Raw genomic sequence first — 21546 nt, 5'->3', positions numbered from 1 at the left:
GGAGTGTCCATAATAAACGGGGGGTGGGGGGGGTTGTCCTTGTTACCACCAATAAATGTGGTGTACTTGTTGTGGTGGGATTCGTGAAGGAGGGGCAGTGTTTAGAAAGGAGGGGTCCAGGTAAGGGGCGGAGTCCGGCGGCCGCATGCACTCCTCTCTGTGGTCCGGGGGCATGAGAGGTGGTGCCTACATTACAGTGGCTCATCTTCCTTGGCCCACAGCACTTGAGGGGATTATCAGTCCTCTCACACACCCACTGCTGTCAGGAACCTGGTGCTGGGCAATCAAAAAGATGGGGTGTCGATGATAATAAGCGGGGGCAGCCGTTCTATTACTTAATAATATATATATATATATATATATATATATATATTAGGGTTGTAACAGTACGCAAAAATCACGGTTCGGTACGTACCTCGTTTTTAAAGTCACAGTTCGGTTCATTTTCGGTACAGTAAGGGAAAGAAATGCAAACATTAAACTGCAGGTTGTTTATTACTATAAACATTTTTTAACAATTTGTTTACACTTTTTTAAAATACTTTTTAATAAAATATAAAATTAAAAAGTATAAGAAATAAAATACTGCTGCAAAGTTCTCCACTTAATAAAGTACTCTCAGTCTCAAACCAATATCATATAATAAAATATAATGTAATAATATAATTTTTAGTAGGGCCGGGACTTTAACGCGTTAATTGTGATTAATTAATTACACAAAAAATGACGCCTTAACTAACATGAATTAATTACAGAAAAAAATTCCCGCATTTTAATAATTTATTTTTGCATCGCGGAAAGTTTCTCACTGGATGAGTTTCGGCGGACCGATTATACTGGAGCACCAACTAGCGTTCGCATATCACCGCAGCACATCGAGCCTCAAGTATCACCTCAACGCAAAACATATAGCAGCTAGCGTGGACTTTACACATTATGTTGAACTATGTATTATTGTGTTGGTGCAACAGTTTATGTTGAACTCTTTATTGTTTTGGCCAAGGTTATTAAGAGTTGGACTTAGTATGTTATGGCCTCTGAAGCAACAGAGAGATGTTTTCTAATAGTCAGTGTTTCCAATGTTCTGAATGTAATTGACAGTATTGTGTTTTACTTAAAAAAAACTATTTACAGAAGGTTCCAGCACCTATAAGCTTCCTGAATTTCTGAAATGTACTATTTCTAAATTGTTTCTAAATATGCTATTGCTACACTTCAAGGCAAAAATTGCACTTGTCTGCTGGACTTGGTTGAACAAAAATAAACAATATTTTGTTGCTTAAGCTTATGTATTCAGTCATTATTCAATGGTATACTATAAATCCATGTGAAAAAAAATTACTTCTCACTGTTCTCAGGTCAAATATTTATCTGCGATTAAAATGCGATTAATTTTGATTAATTACAAAGCCTCTAATTAATTAGATACATTTTTTAATCGAGTCCCGGCCCTAGTTTTTAGACCTGCTCAGATTTCATTATTGCGTTGGCATTTATTAAGAACATAGCATTTGGTGTTGAGACCAAATAATTCAGTTTTATTCTAGTCCGTCCATAACACCTTTTTCCATGTGTCCTCAGAATCTTCAAGGAATGTTTTGGCAAAGTTCAGTCATGACTGCATGTGGCCTTTTTTTGAGGAGTGGCTTTTTTCTTGCAACCCTCCCGTACAAGACACACTTTTGGAGAATGTTTTGTGATGTTGTCACATGCACACAATGACCACTCTTTGACATAAATTCCTGCAACTGCTTCAGAGTTGCTGCAGGCTTCTTGGTCGCCTCTCTGATCAGTCTCTTCCTGGCTTTTTCATCCAGTTTTCATCCATTTTTCATCAGTCTGGAGTGATATTCTGATCCAGGGACGGTCTGTGCTGTACCAAATACATTTCAATTCTTAATAATAGACTTCCCTGTGCTTTTAGGCATTGATAAAGCCTTTGAAATGTCTTTGTATTCATCTCCACAACTTTATCTGGAGATATTTTGACAGTGCCTCAACAGCCATAGTTCATTGTTTGCTTAAGTTGCACTACCACGTACTGAAATGCTCCAGGAAATCTGTTTTCATGCTGAGCTAATCAAAATGTGCACTGCTGATCACAGATGAAAGTCAAATGGCCTTGTTGTGCCATTGAGAAGGTGATTAGCTACACCTGATTGAGTATACAAGTCAATTTTAGGAGTGGGTGATCTTTTTCCAACTCATTGATCGGGTGTTTTTTTTTTTTTTTTTATGGTATGTTGATGTTATATCTTTCACTTGGATGGTATAAGTTGCGGGTAAATACAGCTGGGTAATACAAAAACTGTGTCTATCTTAATTTCAGACTGCAAGTGTTTACTTGTACATTTATTAAATAGATAATGGGAAATGCAACCCAAATATTCCACTGTCCCAGTTTAATGCAGCTTGTTCATAAACAAAACCACAGCAAATGAAAGTTCCAGACGCCCGACCCTACACTGATGTTATCACAGCCGTGACTGCTGTTCTGTAGGACAGAGCATTTCGTTAACCCGAGGCGCTAACGACACCGAATCATCTGTAATTTATCTAATTGATTCTCCACTGCTTAATTAGATTCATCACTCCTAATGCATCAGTGATGAAGACCCTCAGGGTACGATGAAGAAAGAGAGGGAGAGAGATGAGCTTTCTTCTTATAGTTTGATGACACAGACACCAGTCGTTGCTCTGGTCTCATGTGATCACATAGACAGCTTTTAGTCATTTTGTGATAATTATTCTGCAATCAGCACACAAGCAGCTGTTCACAAGGACTTTAATATGCTCTGTTTATGAAACAGATTTTTAGATGGTATTGGGTGTTGTTATAAATGAGGTGATGTGTTTTGTGTTTTCATATATCATTCACCTGATTTAGAATTTAAATCCTTAAAACGTGAAAAAAAAAAAAATCAGATATCTGGAGTAATAAAAAGAGAAAAAACATTCATTCTAACATGTTCACGATGAATGAAATATTCAGTAGTCTGATTTCTGTTCAAGTAATGTACGCAAATTGGTGCATATTAAATTGCATAATGCCTCTTTTGCAAATACAAACGTAACATTTCAGAAAACTTGTTATACAGAACAGTTATCTTAATGCATAGCGATTAATCATCTGTGAAAAGTACAATGAAATCTGTCAATTACATTTTTTTTTTTACCCTTTTCATCTGTAGTGTGTTGCCTTAAGCATGAGAAGCCCAGTTGTTTTATTTAGAAGCGTCTGCCACGTAATGCAAATGTAGAACAGTTAATCATAGCAGTGAGGTTAGTGATGTGATATTTGTATGTCTAGAGCACTGTTTGTATGTGTGTGTTGGAGGGGGGCTGATGGTGTCTACAGGCGGGTTACTGTGGCTCACATGAGTAAGGAAGAACAGATTTGTCCCTGCTGTTCGCACTGATGATAACTATCTCAATGCATCCAGGCAGATGGACCATGTATGTGTGTTAGGGGGAAGAGACCACCATAGAAAAAGATCCTTTGTGTGTCTCTGTCTCACTTTCTTTTTTGTCAGTGCTCATCCCATCTTTTTATCATTGATGGGCTGCACTTTAAGGCATAAATGCAGGGTTAAAACTGTCCTCTTACATTTCTGGCTTTTAAAGGACGTTTTTTGTCTCTCTGCTGCATTCGGATTTGGACACGGCCCTCGTTTTTCTTTTCTTTCATTTAAAAGCATGAGAGGCTGGATATTAGCATTTGGTCCAATCTCCTAATGCAGTTAAAGAGGCTGCGCTGGAGTCAAACAGAAGGACAGGAGCTTCCACCTGAGCTTTTTCATAGCGTCCACACTCTCACAGCCACTGCTTTTAACCTGATTGGCTCATCAGCGGAGCAGGACAGGGATCAGGGAGAGTAGCTGTGTGGGGGTACGTCCCGGTGGTCCAGGCGTGAAGTGCCCGGCCGTGGTGGTCCTGATACAGGCATGGTGCTGGAATCTGACCTCACTGTCCTGCTCTCTCTTATGCTCAGTGATTACATCATCGAGGAGAAGAACGCTGTGCTCCAGAAGAAAGAGAATGAGGGATTCGGCTTCGTCTTGCGGGGAGCGAAAGGTAAGACATGACTGAGTTCATGGCCTCAGTTTGCTCTTACAGTCAGAGTTGCAGCTTCTTTCACAAAACTGGGTTACAGTACACACTGTTTTTGGGAATTGATTGGCTTGTGAAAACTGACTAATCCGAATAGAGCCAAACTTGAATGCAATTTTACTTCTATCAAGTTTAAATAGTTTTGGTTATGGATTAATATTATCCAACAGCACATCTACATTTAAAATAATGAAATAATCACATAATAGTCTAAACTCATTGCATATCAGTAGTGCAAGAGTGTGTGTGCTTTACACATGCAGTTCAGTGACGGCATAAATTTAGAGATAAGGGAATAAGTGAACTTCATTACTTACAGTGTTATTAGACAGTTTGTAAGTTGTGTGTGTGTGTGTGTGTGTGTGTGTGTGTGTTAGTGCCCAGAATCTGGGGTGGCACCATCCTGTGTAGGAGTTATGAATTACTAATGCCATCTGTTACCCACATGGTGCATTAATATCTCTTACTAATATGTGTGTCAGCAGTCTCTTTATTGCTTTCATAATTCCTATACTATGACTTCCTCAAAGATTAAGAGCAAAACACTTACAGATCTATTTAGGCATATGTTTATATTAATAGAATGGCTCATCAAGGGACCATGAAATATTTGACTGTTACTTATCCCAGCAGAATTATGCATAAGCAAGCCATTCACTGACTCCTCAACGAGTCTAAACACCAACAATGTGATATTGCATGTGTTTCTCTGTGTTTGTGTAGCGGAAACACCCATTGAAGAGTTTACACCCACACCTGCCTTTCCTGCACTCCAATACCTGGAGTCTGTGGATGTTGAGGGCGTGGCCTGGAAGGCGGGGCTTAGGACTGGTGACTTCCTCATTGAGGTATAGGATTGGTTTTATATACCATATCTTTCTGTATCTATTCATCATGTTCCACATTTTCAGCACATAAAAATGCATTAATATTTGTTGCAGCTGTGTAATGACCTTGTAGACTGAGTGTAGTATGAGATGCTGGGAATGTACCAGTGGGATGAAAAACACTTATGACTTCTCAGATTTTTTTCTCTCAGGTAAATAGTGTTAACGTGGTAAAAGTGGGACACAAGCAGGTGGTGTCACTCATCCGGCAGGGTGGGAATAACCTCTTGATGAAGGTAGTGTCAGTCACACGCAAGCCAGAGTCTGAGGAGTCAGTCAGGAAGAAGGGTAAGTTTGTTCACGTCAAACAGAACTGTTCTGTCCTAGATAATAACGCTGCTCTATGTTATGTTATATATTATTATTATTATATTTTGTTTATTTTATATTTTCCTTAATTTTAATTACATTTTTGATTTTATTTAGTTTGAAAAATAAATAATTTTATTATATATATATATATATATATATATATATATATATATATATATATATATATATATATAATAAAATGTTTAATAAAATGTTTAATAAAATGTTTTTTAAAATGTCTTTTTCGGGCAGCATTCTGTGTGTACAGATCTAATTTAAATTTTGGTTTTCAACATAGCATTTAAAAATACAAAACCATTCTTTTTTTTCATCATGGTTTAAAAACAAAAAACGAATGGGCGCAAAAGTACACGAACCGAAAATGCAAGTATTAATTTTTATTTGATTTAATTTAATTTTAATGGGTTTTCCAGCAATCAGGGTATACAGGGTATGTAACTTAGAAACAAGGTCTGCCGTTTAATACATTGCATGATTATAGTTCATATGTGGTGTTGTAGTTGAGTTATAGGGAATGTGCTGACTACTGGTTTTGTTTGTTTATTGTGGGCGGGGCTACTGCAGTCACACTGAAGAGCTCTTAAAGGCATTGGTTGCTGGGAAACCAGTCTTTGATGCTCTGTACTGTATGTGATGATCAGACTTTGAGAGATTTCTCTCATAGTCTCAAACATGAGGAAAAGAAATGCTGCAAGAATGAATCAAGAAGTGAGTGTAATGATCATAGCCGATTGTGACGGTAATGCCTGGGTTTGTCAGAGGAGAAAATGTCAGGAGCATTAACTAAATGGCAGGGTTGCTTGTCACCAGGAATTGTGATAACTAAACAGACTGAAGGGTTTTCTGTGCAGCCTTTCCACATACACACATTTGTGCGTTCCTACTGTACACCCACTCAATCGATTAGCAGCTCAGTGAGTGCCGATAGAGTTATTAGAAACTATAGAAAAACCTCAAATCCCAAAAGAAGTAATCTATTCAGTATCCATGTAAACTATCAACTCCCACACAGTATCTGAACCCTTCACTGACCTGTGTTTGCCTTTAGTGGATGATGGAACAGCATAGTAAGACAGTCGTTTAGCAGACACTTTTATGTCTTACAGAATAGATTGAATTAGGATGGTCGACTATGTTGATCCATAAAAATAATAATAATAATTCAAAGCACTTAAATAAAACAGATAAAATGTAAGTTCTTGTATTCAATATATGTTTTTTTGCAAGTCTCTGTAGAACCATCAGACATGCTGTCTTTTCAGTATCTCACTCAATGGATATGTGTAGGATGTGTTTTATTATTATTATTATTTATATATTTTAATTATTTAGTTGCTGGATTTCTCACCAAGGAATATTTATTTATTTAATGGATTTAGTATTAATAACAATAATCCACAGCTATATGCTTTAGTGTAGTTCATATATGTAAAAAAAAAAAATAGTCTTACTACTCTTAAACTGAATGCGTTTGGCAGATGCTTTCATCCAAAGCAAATTTTAAAAATCTTTTAAATTTTATTTATGTATTTACAAAGGTCATGGGTTTTTCTCCAAATAAACCATTTAACATGCTCCTGAATCATGTTTATTTATTTATATATATATATATATATATATATATATATATATATATATATATATATATATATATATATATATATATATTATTTTTTTATTAAGTTAATTTATTGCCACTGAAAATGCAAGTATTATTAACAAAGATTGAAGCTTATAAATAAGATCCACAGCTTAATATATTGCTTAAATGTGCAAAATGCATTCTATTTAATATGCATTTGTAATTACATCACATTGAAGTTATACACTTGATTTGTTCCTGCATTCCCTGGGAGTCGAACCCATGACCTCAGTGTTGCTAGCAGGTTGCTCTACAGCAGGGTTGTCTAACTCAATTCCAGGAGGGCCGGAGCCTTATATATTTATATTCAACCCTAATTAAACACACCTGATCCAACTGATCAAGTCCTGCAGGCTTATTTGAAAACTACAAGGTCTGTGTGTTGAAGCAGAACTCTAGGAATTGAGTTTGAAACCCTTGCCCTACAGCATGCAACCGAAATGAACTATCCCTGCGATCAGATGGAAGTGATGTGTTGCTTATGCCCCAAAGACAGATCCTTACCCTAAAATCTATAAGAATATTGTTCTTGACAAAATCACGGTCACCTGCAAAGTTATTGCAGGGTTATTGCATAACTCTGGGTTATGCAAACTACCACACACTACTGATGAAGTAATAATAGAGTGTCTGTTGTTAGTTTTGTGGCTATATCCTCCCCCACACACATATTCTCACAGTTGAAATGCACAAAACCCAGGCCTTGCTCCTGCCAGAGTTGCCATGGTTACTACAACGCATGTTTGAAGTAAGTATTGCATTAGTGCCTTGGTATTTCTCTCCTCGTCTCTCTCTCTCTCCAGCTCCACTCCAGTCTGAAGGTTGTTAGCTGAAGGAGTGAGGAGTTTTACACCGATGTTACTGAGACAACAGAAGTGTCTGATTTTCTGGAACTCTGATCGTTTTCTTGTTGCTTCTTGTATCACTCCTTGGAAGTTCAAAACATGCTTTGGACATAGCAGCAGGTTTCCTTTCTGACAGACAAAGGGAAACTCGCCCACCGTTTGCATTGTAAGAGGCTGAATGTGATATGAAGGGTCTTAGGAGACGAGAATTTTTTTCTACTATCGGACAGCCACCAAGAACGGAAGTTGCTTTCTGGTCGTGCAATTACACAGGAGATGTCTGATAGTCGCATGATTCTATGTTGCATGTTTGAGAGAGAAAGACGGAAGGAGAGGGTTTAATCGTGGTGCAGCTGTGTGGTACCGTGATCTTCAGATGAAGATGGTGAAGAAGCGCTGGCAACTGCTGAAGGGCAGCAGCCGTGAAGGCCCATCACCACGCCATACTATCTTCTCATCTACTCCTTGCCTTTCCTCCACAGCGCCCCTGCCTCCAAAAAGAGCGTCCAGCACCACCCTCACCCTGAGGTCCAAAAGCATGACTGCTGAGCTTGAAGAACTTGGTAAGACACCCACAAACAAACACATGCACTATGTTGTGAGGTTGAATAGTTTTTCTAAATTGTTTTAATTTTTTGTGTTGAAAGGAATAGTTCATCCAAAAATGAGAATTTGTTGAAATGTACTCCAAATGTAGGTTATTCGCGATGTAGATTAGTTTTTTTTTCAACAGAGCAGATTTGGAGAAATCTGGTTCAACAGTGGATCCTCTGCAGTGAATGGGTGCTGTCAGAATGAGAGTTCAAACATCTGATAAAAACATCACAATAATCCCAAAGTAATCCACACAATTTCAGTCCATCAATTAAAGCCTTGTGAAGGGAAAAGCTGTGTTTGTAAAAAACTGATCCATCAAGACATTGAAATTTAACTTAAGACTGTTGTTTCTGGCTAAAATACGAGTCCTATATCCATAATACTACTTTTTCCAGTTAAAAAAAAAGCCATATCTTCTGACTCAAAAAAAAGACCAAGCTTTGTTTACAAGCGAAAATTGTTCTAAACAGTTCTGAACAAATGTTGGTGTTTTTGATGTAAAAGGACAATGGGATTTTTTCACTATTATGGATTATGGACTTTTGACTGGAAGCAACAGTTTTAAGTTAAAATGACTTGATGAATTTGTTTCTTACAAACCCACAACATTTCACTTCACAAGATGTTAACTGATGGACTGGAGTGGTATGGATTACTTTTTATCAGCTGTTTGGACTCTCATTCTGATGGCACCCATTCACTGCAGAGGACCCATTGGTGAGCAAGTGATAGAATGCTAAAGTTCCAATGAAGAAACGAATGCTATAATTTACCCTATTGAAAGGCTGCACATTCTTGGATCCAGTGTGCAATTTTTAAGACTATGTGCACGTGTAGATGGACATTTTCGGGCAACAGGGTTTCCTCCAACTAGTCAGATTATCATTCGGATTATGAAATAGACGATTAGGAAAATAGATTGTTTTACACATCCACACACACTTGGATGCAACATTTAGTCTCTATCTGTCTCTCTCTGTAGTGTGTTGCTCTTTTTTGTTTATTTATTAACTACGTCATATCCCTTGTGCAGCCATTTGGGCTGTTCAAAACATCAGCTTTCTTTTCCTCTCTCACTCTATCTGTGTACTGCGTTTACTGAATTCATTACACACATTCACACAGACAGACATATTCAATATTTGCTGATGTGAGACTTTACATTTATTGTTCTGTACATTTATTTCATGCTCAGCCTCTGCAAGGAGGAGAAGAGGAGGTGAGTTATACAATGAGGTTTTTAGAATCCAACAAAATCACTGAAGTATGCAACGTGTATCCAACAATCTTCACCTTGCTCATGCTGGAATATGATTTATTTAGCTCTGTTCCAAAACCTAGTGAGCTGCCTACCTAACCGATATTTTTAGGCATTCCCAACACAATGGCAGTAAAATTATGCTCTACTTTAAAATATCTTGTTTCTGATGTCCCATGATGTTTTGAAAAAACTCAAATATTCAAATTGCTATTCTAAATTTAACATGTATTGATTAAATTATAAAAATAAAAAAGTGAATTTCTGTGCAATGTATTTTTCATGCTTTATTTAAATGTAATCTTTTCCTAGCAACATGTGCTAATGCCAAATTGGAAATCTATTGTGAGTTCCACTTCTCATGTGCTTCACACAAGGAATTCTATTTGTTACAAATGAGTCACTTACGGGGTTCTATTTCAGTTAGAATGCAATATACGAATGTATCCTGTCTATGGCACTGCTCAAGTAGACAGTAGACAGCCAGGAAGGTCTATGGGTTGGAACCGAGCTTGTCACATACAACTTTTGCATAAAATAAGGAGCAATGATGCATTGTGACATTGTGTTAAAGTCATTAACATTCCCATTTCAGGTTTCCTTTGTCTTTTTTATTTCAAAGCATGTGAACAAATGTGATCCATATTGCAAACTGAGGAGCACTATTTGTGTGGGTGTGTATAATTAACATGGTTTTATATGTGTTTCTTAACAGAAAGGCTAGATGAGATTTTGGCCTCTCAGGAGACAGTACTGAGGCCAAAGGTAGAAACAGACTACAGAGCAGCCACAGTGAAGCAACGTCCTAGCAGTCGCCGTATTACACCAGCAGAAATCAGTGTAAGATACAGTATGTCTTCACACTCAGATGATCAGAAAGTGTCCTATTTAAAGCTTCTCACAAAAACAGTAGCCAGTGGAAACACTTTGTTGAAAATTTGTCAAAATATTCCTGCTTGACCCTTTTAAACATAAAAGTTTTCTTTGTGCAGTCTCTTTTTGAGCGGCAAGGACTTGCTATCCATGGTGCTCTACACCCAGCGTTGGAAAAAGCCCACATGCAGCTGCCAAAAAGCATGACTAGAACAAAGTCCTTTGGTAATTCTTCAGGAATCTTTTACATACACTCTTCAATTATTCTCCTCGATTTTAAATAGCAGTAAAGTGCTAGGCTTTGTTCTAGTTTCTTTTATCTATCTGTCCTTTGATCCTCAAATCTGAATGCAATGAAATGCAGAACTTTGACACATAGTTACATTTGTAATGCCAAGAATAAGGGGAGATGTTAAAGGAAAGAGCAAATATCAAATCTTTAAAATATTGCATACTTGTTCATCATCAAAGCTCAGCCAAACCCAAAATACATTTTTATAGATCTATCTGTCTCTCTGTGCAGGAGCAACTGAAGAGGATCGACTGTCTGCCCTGGCAGCGGAACACAGGTTTCCACGGAGCTCCTCCATGACGGACAGCCTGAGAGACAGCCATAGTATCCCTCCACCTCCTCAAATAGCTCCCCCACCTCCCCCATCGCTTTACTATCTAGATACTGGACCCCCTCCATCGTTCTGCCCACCCCCTCCTCCTGGCCGCATTCATGACCCCAGCCGTTCCAGTTTCAAACCAGGCTCTGAACCAAGACTGCACATTTTGCCACAGACAATGTCTGCTGAGCTGTTTGAGCCGCCTCGCCATGCCTCCCACATGGATCGACAGAAAAAAGCCCGTTCCATGATCATCCTGCAGGACTCCACCCACCTTCCCGTGGAGCCTACTGACATCCCCAGGCCAGGTCCTGTTTCAACTCCACCCGAAAGGATCAAGCGGAAAGGTCGAGTCATTGATAACCCCTACGCCAATGTGGGCCAGTTCAGTGTGGGCTTATTCACGCCCCCTCCGAGCAAGCCACAGCGGAGGAAGAGCCCACTTGTAAAGCAACTGCAGGTGGAAGATGCTCAGGAGAGAGCCTCGCTAGCACTGGCATCCATCCATGCGAGAGAGCACTCTCCCTCTGGGCGCCTAGCTGCCCACCATACCAGCAGGGCTGATTTCTATCAGCAGCAGAAGCAGCTGTTGCAGGAACGCAGTAAAGCTCACGCTGAGGGACTGTTGCAAGGAAAGGGTCCTTTTGCAGCAGCCATTGCTGATGCAGTGAAAGACCGGGAACGTCGTCTGGAGGAGAGGCGGAAATCCACAGTCTTCCTATCTGTGGGCACTATGGAGGGCAGTTCGGCACCACCCACAGAAGCCCCTTCACTCACACCATCCCGTTCGGTGGATGAACGAATGCTCACACGTGAACTTGGTCAGTTGCCTCCTCCCGCCTTGGCATTGCGTCCCTCTCCTGGGGGCACCACCTTCATTCACCCACTGACAGGCAAGCCCCTGGACCCCAACTCTCCATTGGCACTTGCGCTGGCCGCAAGGGAACGGGCATTAACCTCCCAGAGTCAGTCCCCTTCAAGCAGCCCTGAGCCCAGAACTAAACATGAAGCTGCTGGAGGGATGCTGTATATGGAGACCCAGACCAAAGAGACTGAGCGGTCAGAGCGTGAGGGGGATTTTGCCTCACCTCCCTTTTCCCCTGCCACAAAACGAATTTATGAGACCTCCGCCCCCACCAGCAAAATTCAGTGGGGAAGTCCCATATCCACCAGGAAAGAGTTAGAAACAAGGACAGAAATGAAGGAAGAAAGGAAAATTGAGGACAAGAAGAGTATGATCATCAGCATCATGGACACATCCCAGCAGAAAACTGCTGGACTTATCATGGTTCATGCAACGAGTAATGGGGAGGCAGTGAGGCCCAGCCCAGAGCACAGGGTCTCCTCTCCTAAGGGGTCATTGTCAGAGAGCCCGAAACCCATGTTGGCCCAAATAAAAAGAGCTAAGTCCCCTGGTCCCGATGCTCCTTCGAGATCCACCCCACCTCCAACCACAGCTCCAACTTCCCAGCCACCTCCCAGCCCATCTTCAGATAAAACCCTGGCACAGGGTAGTTCTGAGGAGGACGTGGAACCCTATACGGTCACATTGCCACCTGCCATGCTTTCTTCCAGTGATGAGGAGACACGTGAGGAGCTCCGTAAAATCGGTGTGGTTCCTCCACCAGATGAATTTGCAAATGGCCTTCTTGGAAAGACAAATGCAACTGCAGTACCTCCTGCCTCTATGTTGGCGCAGACCACAACTTCTGCCCTGCCCTCAGCTCCACCCCCATCCCCTGCCCCTCCAGTAGCGCTTGCCACAGCAACACAGGTCCCCGCTAGCAGTGGCCCACAAGCAGCCTCAGGGAAGCTATCTGAGTCCCACCTGGGCCCAGAGTCTGCTGCTGACTCCGGGGTGGAAGAGGTAGACACTCGTAGCTCCAGTGATCACCACCTGGAGACCACGAGTACCATCTCCACTGTCTCTAGTATGTCCACACTGTCCTCGGAAAGCGGCGAGCCCACAGACACCTACACCACCTACGCAGATGGCCAGACGTTCATTCTTGATAAGCCGCCAGTGCCTCCAAAGCCAAAGCTCAAGTCCCAGCTCAGCAAGGGCCCGGTGACGTTCAGGGACCCCCTGCTTAAACAGTCATCTGATAGCGAACTGCTCTCACAGCAGCACGCGGCTGTGCTGGCTGCTGCTGCTGCGGGAGCCTCAGGCCTGGCCAGACCCCGCTACCTCTTCCATAAACGCTCCAAGTTATGGGGGGACCCCGTGGAACCCCGTGTACTTTCGGGGGCAGAGGAAGGAAAGCCCACTGTGATAAGTGAGCTCAGCTCACGGCTGCAGCAGCTGAACAAGGACACCCGCTCACTTGGGGAGGAGCCGCTCGGAGCTTCACTTGACCCCGGAAGAAAATCACCCGTGGTCGGTGCAAGGTAAGGTGTGAATCCTGGATAAGACCGAATGCAAATCAACTTTACAACCAAATCAAAACTTCCATTACAAAAAAATGAACACCTTTTCTATAGCAAAATCATAAAGAGAATACAGATATTGGCTGTTTATACTGAAAAAGTGTTATTGATTAAATGGCAGTAAGAACACTGCAATTCTTTTCCCATATCTGAATAACAATGTTTAATCGAAACTGATGGTTTGTGTTTAGTAATATGGAATAAAATTTACATAAACAATATATTAAACATCCTCATGAAAATGACATCTCAGAGAATACCAAAGAAAATCACCTGTGTCTGTGTTCACAAGATTTAAAGAGCAGTTATCTTTAACTTTTATTTAAAAGTTAATTCAGAACCTTAAAATGTCTTATTCATTTAAAAGAATTAAATGTTAATGTTTAACATGCTTTCTTCATTGAGACGATTGAAGCCCCAGAACTATCTCAACATTGGACGACCACTGGTAAGTAACGTAGAACGTCCTGAGGCTGATCTTACAGCTCTGCCATATAAGCCAAAGAGCATAGTTGAATAATAGTTTGATGAAATCGACCAGAGCTACAGAGACAGTTTGAGTTCAAATAAAAGAAGTATCAGTTGGAATAAGTAATGTTTTATATAAAAGAACAAGAGGCGATGTTTTTTCTGTCTGGATTTTTTTTAAAGCACCAGCTATATTCTATTTTGCTTATATCCTCAAATACAGCTGAAGTCCTTTATATTCCAACAGATGTGACAAGGACATGGAAGACAGTAAACCTTAGCTTTTAGCAACTAGGGTAAATCAAATGTCATTTATTTTCTATTCTTTAATATCCACTAATCCCATATTCAATCACTATTGCTGACATTGCTCTGGGTTTTATTAATCACTTCTGCAGGTTCTGTGTTCCCTTGTCCACCCTGGCAAATCAACCAAAATGTCTGTCCCTTGTGACAGTATCGTCAAGTATTCTCTGTGCATCTGTTTTGGTCATCGGTTATGTCATCTTTTTCAGTAAACATGATGTGACTTGAAAAAACATTCTTGATGACATGCAGTAGGGTAATTACATGACATGAATCTAATTTTAACCATGAAGCACTTCTTTTAGTCCCTCTGTCTTGCCATTTGGGTGTTCACAAGGTTACAGATGGCCTGAGGGCATGCAATATCTCAAGCTTTGACCTTTCACCTTCCAAACTCTTGTTACATCTGAGCTTTTTCCTTGTGACCTGCTTCTCTACAGCAGGGGTTCCCAAACTTTTCCATTCCACGACCCACCTAGACAAGTGTAATCTATTTCACTCCCCACCAAAATATTTAAGAAAAAAAATGCTTGACATTACTTTAAGCCTAATCTTACTTTTTTTTGATGACAGAAATTATTTAAGAAAAATAACCATTTTATTTTAGAGTACAACTGAAAAATGTCACTACTTGTGTCTAAGTTTTCATTTTTGTTTACAGACGTCAAAATATGAAATGTCCATAAAACTGTGAAACAGGCTCACTCCAGTGAACTGTAATCTGTACTGCTGTTTTGTTGCAGAAAATGCATTCATGATCCTTCCGTGTGTGTCTGCGAAAATGGAGCACAATCCAACACTTTTTTAGAAAAGCATAAGAAGCAAAGCAGAACTATCTAAAGCAGTTTGGAGTTAAAAATAATTGTGAAATAGGTTAAAAAAAATAATAATAACAAACAGATGTCTCGTTTAAAAAAAAAAAAAACTGGATGACAAAGTTAAGGCAGAAATCTATTTTTGCAATGGTTAAATGTTCAGCAATATCTTCAAAAGATTTCTGAACTTTGGCCAATTTTTCTCTAAATAGAGATGATACGTCAAGGAAATATTGCTAAATTGTGTACATTTTGTCAAGTGGAATTGTTTAAATCTTGTAGTGTTACAATTAACCCTGCGTTTGTGCCCTGCTCACCCTGTACTTGTGAAATGCTTTTTACAAACCGTTTCCCGAACAAAGACAGAGTTAGAAGCAGAGTTCAAATAGAGGATAGAAATGAATGAACATGGCCTACCTGAAACCGTTTTTGTAAAATTAGAATTTTCTGGTGTATGCAATCTCATGCAGAATATAGTGTATTGAAGTGAGCAATTTTTTTCTCTTTAGTATTGCGGACCGATTGAACCTTTTAATAACATTGCTCGGAGACCTTCACTGTTATTATAACTCGTGCGCGCCCGCGCTTCAAAACACGCAACGCACGCGGACTAAATTGCAATTCGAAAATCACAGATATTCCTTTTTGTAATTAATGTTGGTATACTATATCGTGCAGCCCTAGACTGAACTTTGTAAGTGTGTGTGTCATTGAAATGCAAATTTAGCTGCAGGCCAAGTGACTTTGTGTGACCCACCTTGTTCCATTCTGTGACCCACAAGTGGGTTGCGACCCACAGTTTGAAAACCCCTGCTCTACAGCACTGTGCTAGCAGTATGTATGTGGGTCCTTGTGTGACTGATTTTTTATTTTTTATTTTTTTTCATGCAACATCATATGATAGAATGTGTTTGACCCATGTTTATCACAATAATTTTGAGCTATGAGCTACTTAAAACCCATTTGTCCAACGCTCGATAAAGTTCTTTTAAAAATGGATTGTATTTAAATTAATCATACCATCTGAAAGTTGTCATTTTTCATTGGATTATCCAATATAAAACTAACATATGCATCACAGTGTCATCATTATAATAATTTACAACCCCAAATCAGAAAAAGTTGGGACAGTATGGAAAACGCAAATAAAAAAAGAAAGTAGTGATTTCTAAATTTACTTGTATTTCATTGCAGACAATATGAACACAAAATATTTCATGTTTTGTCTGGTCAACTTCATGTCATTTGTAAATATGCATCCTTTCCTGTCATTCAGACCTGCAACACATTTCAAAAAAAGTTGGGACAGGAGAAATTTAGGGCTAGTAATGAGGTAAAATGGTTAAATAATGATGTGATTTGAAACGGGTGATGTTAACAGGTGATTGTAATTATGAGCGATACAAAAGCAGCATCCAAGAAAGGTCTAATCCTTTAGGAGCAAAGATGGGCCGAGGATCGCCAGTTTGCCAACGAATACGTGAGAAAATTATTGAAATGTTTAAAAACAATGTTCCTCAAAGAAAGATGGGAAGAGATTTGGATATTTCACATTCAACAGTGCATAACATAATTAAAAGATTCAAGGAATCTGGAGGAATTTCAGTGCGTAAAGGACAAGGGCGCAAGCCTAAGATGAACAACTGTGATCTCCGATCCCTCAGGCGGCACTGCATCAAGAATCATCATTCATCTATAAGCGATATCACCACATGGTCTCAGGACTACTTTGGCAAACCTTTGTCAAGTACCACAATACGTAGTTACATCCACAAATGCCAGTTAAAACTGTACTGTGCCAAAAGGAAGCCCTATGTTAACAGTGTCCAGAAGCGCCGTCAACTTCTCTGGGCTCTGAGGCATCTGGGATGGACCATCACACAGTGGAAACGTGTACTGTGGTCAGATGAATCAGTATTTCAGTTATTTTTTGGGAGGAATGGACGCTGTGTGCTCCGGACCAAAGAAGAAAAGGATCATCCAGACTGTTACCAGCAACAAGTCCAAAAGTCCCGACCTTTCTCCAATAGAGAATTTGTGGCGCATTTTGAAGTGCAAGATGCGACTACCAAGACCCCGTACTGTTGCCCACCTTAAGACTTGTTTGCAAGAAGAATGGGACAAAATTACACCTGAAACACTTCATCACTTGGTGTCTTCAGTCCCTAAACGTCTTTTAAGGGTTGTGAAAAGGAATGGCAACATTACAAAGTAGTAAATGCTTTACTGTCCCAACTTTTATTGAAATGTGTTGCAGGTCTGAATGACAGGAAAGGATGCATATTTACAAATGACATGAAGTTGACCAGACAAAACATGAAATATTTTGTGTTCATATTGTCTGCAATGAAATACAAGTCAAAGTAAATTTAGAAATCACTACTTTCTTTTTTTATTTGCGTTTTCCATACTGTCCCAACTTTTTCTGATTTGGGGTTGTATCATTCCTCTGTGTGTTTGTTATTTTTCTGTCTCTCCATTCAAACATGCTGTCCAAGCTTACTGTGTTTGCTAAGCGTTTCATTTCTATAGTTTTTTGACACTTTCATCCTTTAATCATGCTAACACTTTGATCGCTCCTGCTTCTTCTTAGAAAAATGGTTGTACATTGTAGTTTTATGCATTTCTTTTATTTTTCATGCATATTTGTTCATTTTACTAAATTTCTGTTTCATTTGACCAGAATGGCACCTTACCCCAGACAGAGGATGTAATGAAATAAATGCTGTATTTGATTTCACATCATTATTAATAAAAGTCAGTCTTTATTGATCTTGTTTATATGTGCACGTTCCACCATTGAAAGCTGATGTCTGGGGCTAGCTGCGCTCTGGTCTGTGTTGCTATACATTTGGTTTGCATTCAATTGACATTGTTGAGGATGTGAAGTGTGTGGTGTTTGTTTTTGTTCTGTCACGGACTGATGCTAACCGACCACTCTCTCTCTCCCATTGCCCCTCACTCTCTCTCTCTCTCTCTTTTTCTCCATCTCCCTCTCTCCCTCTTTCTCTCACTCTCTCTTTGCATGCTACCCAGCTCTGTCTAGAGCTGAATCTGAGGCTAAGCCCAGAAGAGCCGGGCACCTGTGTAAGTGCGCATGAATCATCTCATCTCTCTTTATTCTTTTTTTTGTTGTTGTTTTTCTACACCCCTGAGTCGAACCTTGATCATCATCCATCCTTCCTCATCTACTGACCCACCTAATGCTAATTTGGTCAGGCCTCTCTCAACCCCAGCTTTTCCTTGTTTTTCATTGGCTGCTTAATTCTCCTCAATCATCAAGTTGCATAGACAAAAGGATTTAAACAATATAAGTATAGGACATTAGTTTTCATTTAGATTTTTCATAGATTGCTTTTACAGACATGATAGTTAATGATCAGAGCTTGCACCTATATTGCTAAATAAGTTCTGTTCTCTTTACCCAGGGTGCACCCAGAATGGATAGCCATGTAAAAACTAAATATAAGGGCACTTTCACTTAAGATTCTTTTATTATTACTGTTTCGGCAAGTCAAAATAATGAAACCTATATATTGTTATATATATATCACATGAAGTAATTTGAAGGTTGAGATGTTATGCATGTCTCCACATCTGTCTTGTGTTATTTCTCATGTGTTGCATGTTTGGTTTCGCTTTCAGTGTTCTGCTGTAGTGCTCATAAAATTGGTGTAAATTTGTCCATGTTTTATTTTCAATTCAAATTGCATTTAAACTCATGTAACACCTCACTCATTACCATTGATTGTTAACAGAATTACATCAGTTCTTCGCTTCATTGCTCACAGAGGCAAGTTCTAAGTGGAGAGCGAGTTTCTTCTGCCTAGTTACAGTTGTAGTGTGCAGAAGTTGATTAACACTTCAACTTTATACACTGCTTTTAAAACATAATAAATTAATGAATTTAGTGTCAAAAGCTGAAATTTTTATTTTTATTTAATATTGATATGCATCTGGTCAGTTGTTCTGAATTTAGTGTGTTTCTCATTAACTAAATTGCATTTATATATGCAATAATATAAATAATACATAAAACATAATCTTAAATAATTTAAATTAAATGAAGCTTTTTGTCTAATTTTCTTAAAATATCTAAAAATCCTTCAAAAAAGAAAAATTTACTTGAGAAGCAACACAACATAAAATGTCTTACAGCATTGGATATTTTAGTAACACTTTGCAATAAGGTCCCGTTAGTTTACATTGGTTAATGCATTAACTAACAATGATCAATACATTTGTTACAGTATTTATTATTTTTGTTAATGTTACGACTGTTCATTGTTAAGTCAAGGTCCATTAAATGATATTAACAGATGCAACTTTTAAATAATTAATGTATTAAATGGTGAGTGACATGAATATCTAACATTTAAAAATGATTAAGAAGTTTAGATGTTCATGTTAACAAATATAGTAAACTAATGTTCACAAATTAAATGTTATTGTGAATTGTTCCCAGTATTTTTAATTAAATTTATCTTAAAATCTGCCAGTGCAGTAAGAGAAAATACACTTTTATTCAAGATACAATGCATGAAAACATTAATATTATATGTGGTTTGCTTCACAAGTAAATTTAGGATTTTGTTTTAAATTTTCACTGGTAAAACAATCAAAAAACTAATTAAGAAGTAATTTTCACATTGTAAATAGGGTGAATTCTGATGTCATGTTGACTAAGGAGAAAAGACTTTAAATTAAATTTTAGTTGTATGACTGAACTATATCAAAATAAAAATAAAAAATCTAAGATCGATTTTATGATGTATTCTCTATCTTTGCTCCACTATTGAGGCTAAACGCATTTATTAAGCATCTCACTAACTCTAGTTTAGTGTGTTTGCCACATCTAACTCAAAGAGCATAGAGTCCTAACATAGCTGATGCTTTCTCTAAAACTGGGCGAGAAAGAGCCACTGAATTTCTGTTGTTTCGTACAAAAAAGAAAAAGTTGTCCTTCAATCTTTTATTTCTTCTGTTCCCTACTTTTAGACTCTTCAGCAGTCTGGGGGAGCTCCATACTATCTCTCAGAGAGGCTACGGCACCACCTACACCATCAGACCAGGTAGCCGCTACCCAGTGACCCGGCGGACACCCAGTCCCGGTTCCCCAGACCGCTCGGATCCTCTGGGACCCATCCGGGGCTTTGGTCTGGCCACTTCTCCCATCACACCCCCCACAATCCTTAAGTCGTCTAGCCTCAGTCTCCCTCACGAACCTAAAGAAGTGCGTTTTGTCATGAGGAGCTCCAGTGCGCGGAGTCGTTCTCCCTCGCCTGCCCCCTCCCCGGGCTTGCCCTCCCCCCTGCTCACCCTACGGCCATTCCACCAGAAGCCCCTCCACCTGTGGAACAAGTACGATGTTGGCGACTGGCTGGCCAGCATTAACCTGTCTGAACACCGGGAGCAATTCCAAGAGCATGAGATCGAGGGCTCCCATCTGCCTGCTCTGACCAAGGAGGAATACGCTGAGCTGGGCGTGACGCGCGTCGGTCATCGCATGAACATCGAGCGCGCCCTTAAACAGCTGCTGGAGAGTTGACCACGCGCCTCCCTCTACCTGTAGCTAGTCTCAACACAGTTTTCTTTTCTTTTCTTATTTAATTTGTTTGTCTTGTTTTTTGTTTTGTTTATTTTTCAATTCCTGAGCTTTACATCCGAAGTGTGTCATTTCGATGTTAAAACACTTATCCTATTACACACTTTTCGTGAAAAACGAATCACTGGGGTGGTACTAAAAGATATTAATATCTACCATTAGGTACTAATATGAACATTTTTGGTACTAATATGTAAGGAAGTGGTGTCTAAATTTGCTCTTTGAGGGCAACTTTCCTGGAGTTTAGCTCCCACCAGTTTCAACACACTTTGTTTCTAGTGATTCTTTAGACCATCATTAGCTGTTTCAGATCTGGTTAACTGGAACTAAAGATAAACTCTGCTGACAAGTCGCCCTCCAGGAGCAGGATTGGACACCCCTGCTTTAAGGTACCATTATGCTTCCTTTAGGGGTAAATAAGTGGGTTTGGAAAGAGGCGGTACATTTTGAGTCATTGCAGAAATTTTGGAAACTTTTAGGAATTTTTGGAAATTTTACGGAAAAGTTACGCTCCTTTAACCCTGGGAACCCTTATGCCCAAAGGTTTACCTTTTGAAAGGCTACTGCCCCAGTGACAGCTTTTGTACCTTTTTTTACAGGAGTGCAGTTTAATATTCCCCTTTAAACATTGCTCTGTTTATTTAAACATACCAACCAATCTGACACACCAACATTTGACCAACAGTTTAAACACAACCATTTTCACAATTTTCAATCGCCCAAGAAATTACACACTTCAGTTTGGAATAATTTCGCTATTTCCTAAATC

The 21546-nt window shown here is 39.3% G+C and overlaps 1 protein-coding gene across 1 annotated transcript in view; it reads left to right on the top strand.

Moving 5' to 3' along the window:
* LOC127934552 (SH3 and multiple ankyrin repeat domains protein 3) overlaps nucleotides 1-21184 on the top strand; it is a 144154-nt gene extending 122970 nt beyond the window's left edge. Inside the window, exons 14-22 of the mRNA XM_052532012.1 lie at nucleotides 3992-4074; nucleotides 4834-4958; nucleotides 5150-5285; nucleotides 8300-8380; nucleotides 9610-9633; nucleotides 10388-10512; nucleotides 10665-10770; nucleotides 11069-13544; nucleotides 20171-21184. Coding sequence (XP_052387972.1) covers nucleotides 3992-4074; nucleotides 4834-4958; nucleotides 5150-5285; nucleotides 8300-8380; nucleotides 9610-9633; nucleotides 10388-10512; nucleotides 10665-10770; nucleotides 11069-13544; nucleotides 20171-20720 — 3706 coding nt within the window. The 3' untranslated portion in view covers nucleotides 20721-21184. The remainder of the gene's footprint in view (nucleotides 1-3991; nucleotides 4075-4833; nucleotides 4959-5149; nucleotides 5286-8299; nucleotides 8381-9609; nucleotides 9634-10387; nucleotides 10513-10664; nucleotides 10771-11068; nucleotides 13545-20170) is intronic.
* The last annotated feature ends 362 nt before the right edge of the window (nucleotides 21185-21546 follow it).

The sequence above is a fragment of the Carassius gibelio genome, chromosome A18 (assembly GCF_023724105.1).
Source record: "Carassius gibelio isolate Cgi1373 ecotype wild population from Czech Republic chromosome A18, carGib1.2-hapl.c, whole genome shotgun sequence".
NCBI classification, from domain to species: Eukaryota; Metazoa; Chordata; class Actinopteri; order Cypriniformes; family Cyprinidae; genus Carassius; species Carassius gibelio.
Note: the sequence above shows the minus strand (reverse complement) of the source record. Positions and strands in the feature narration are given on the sequence as shown.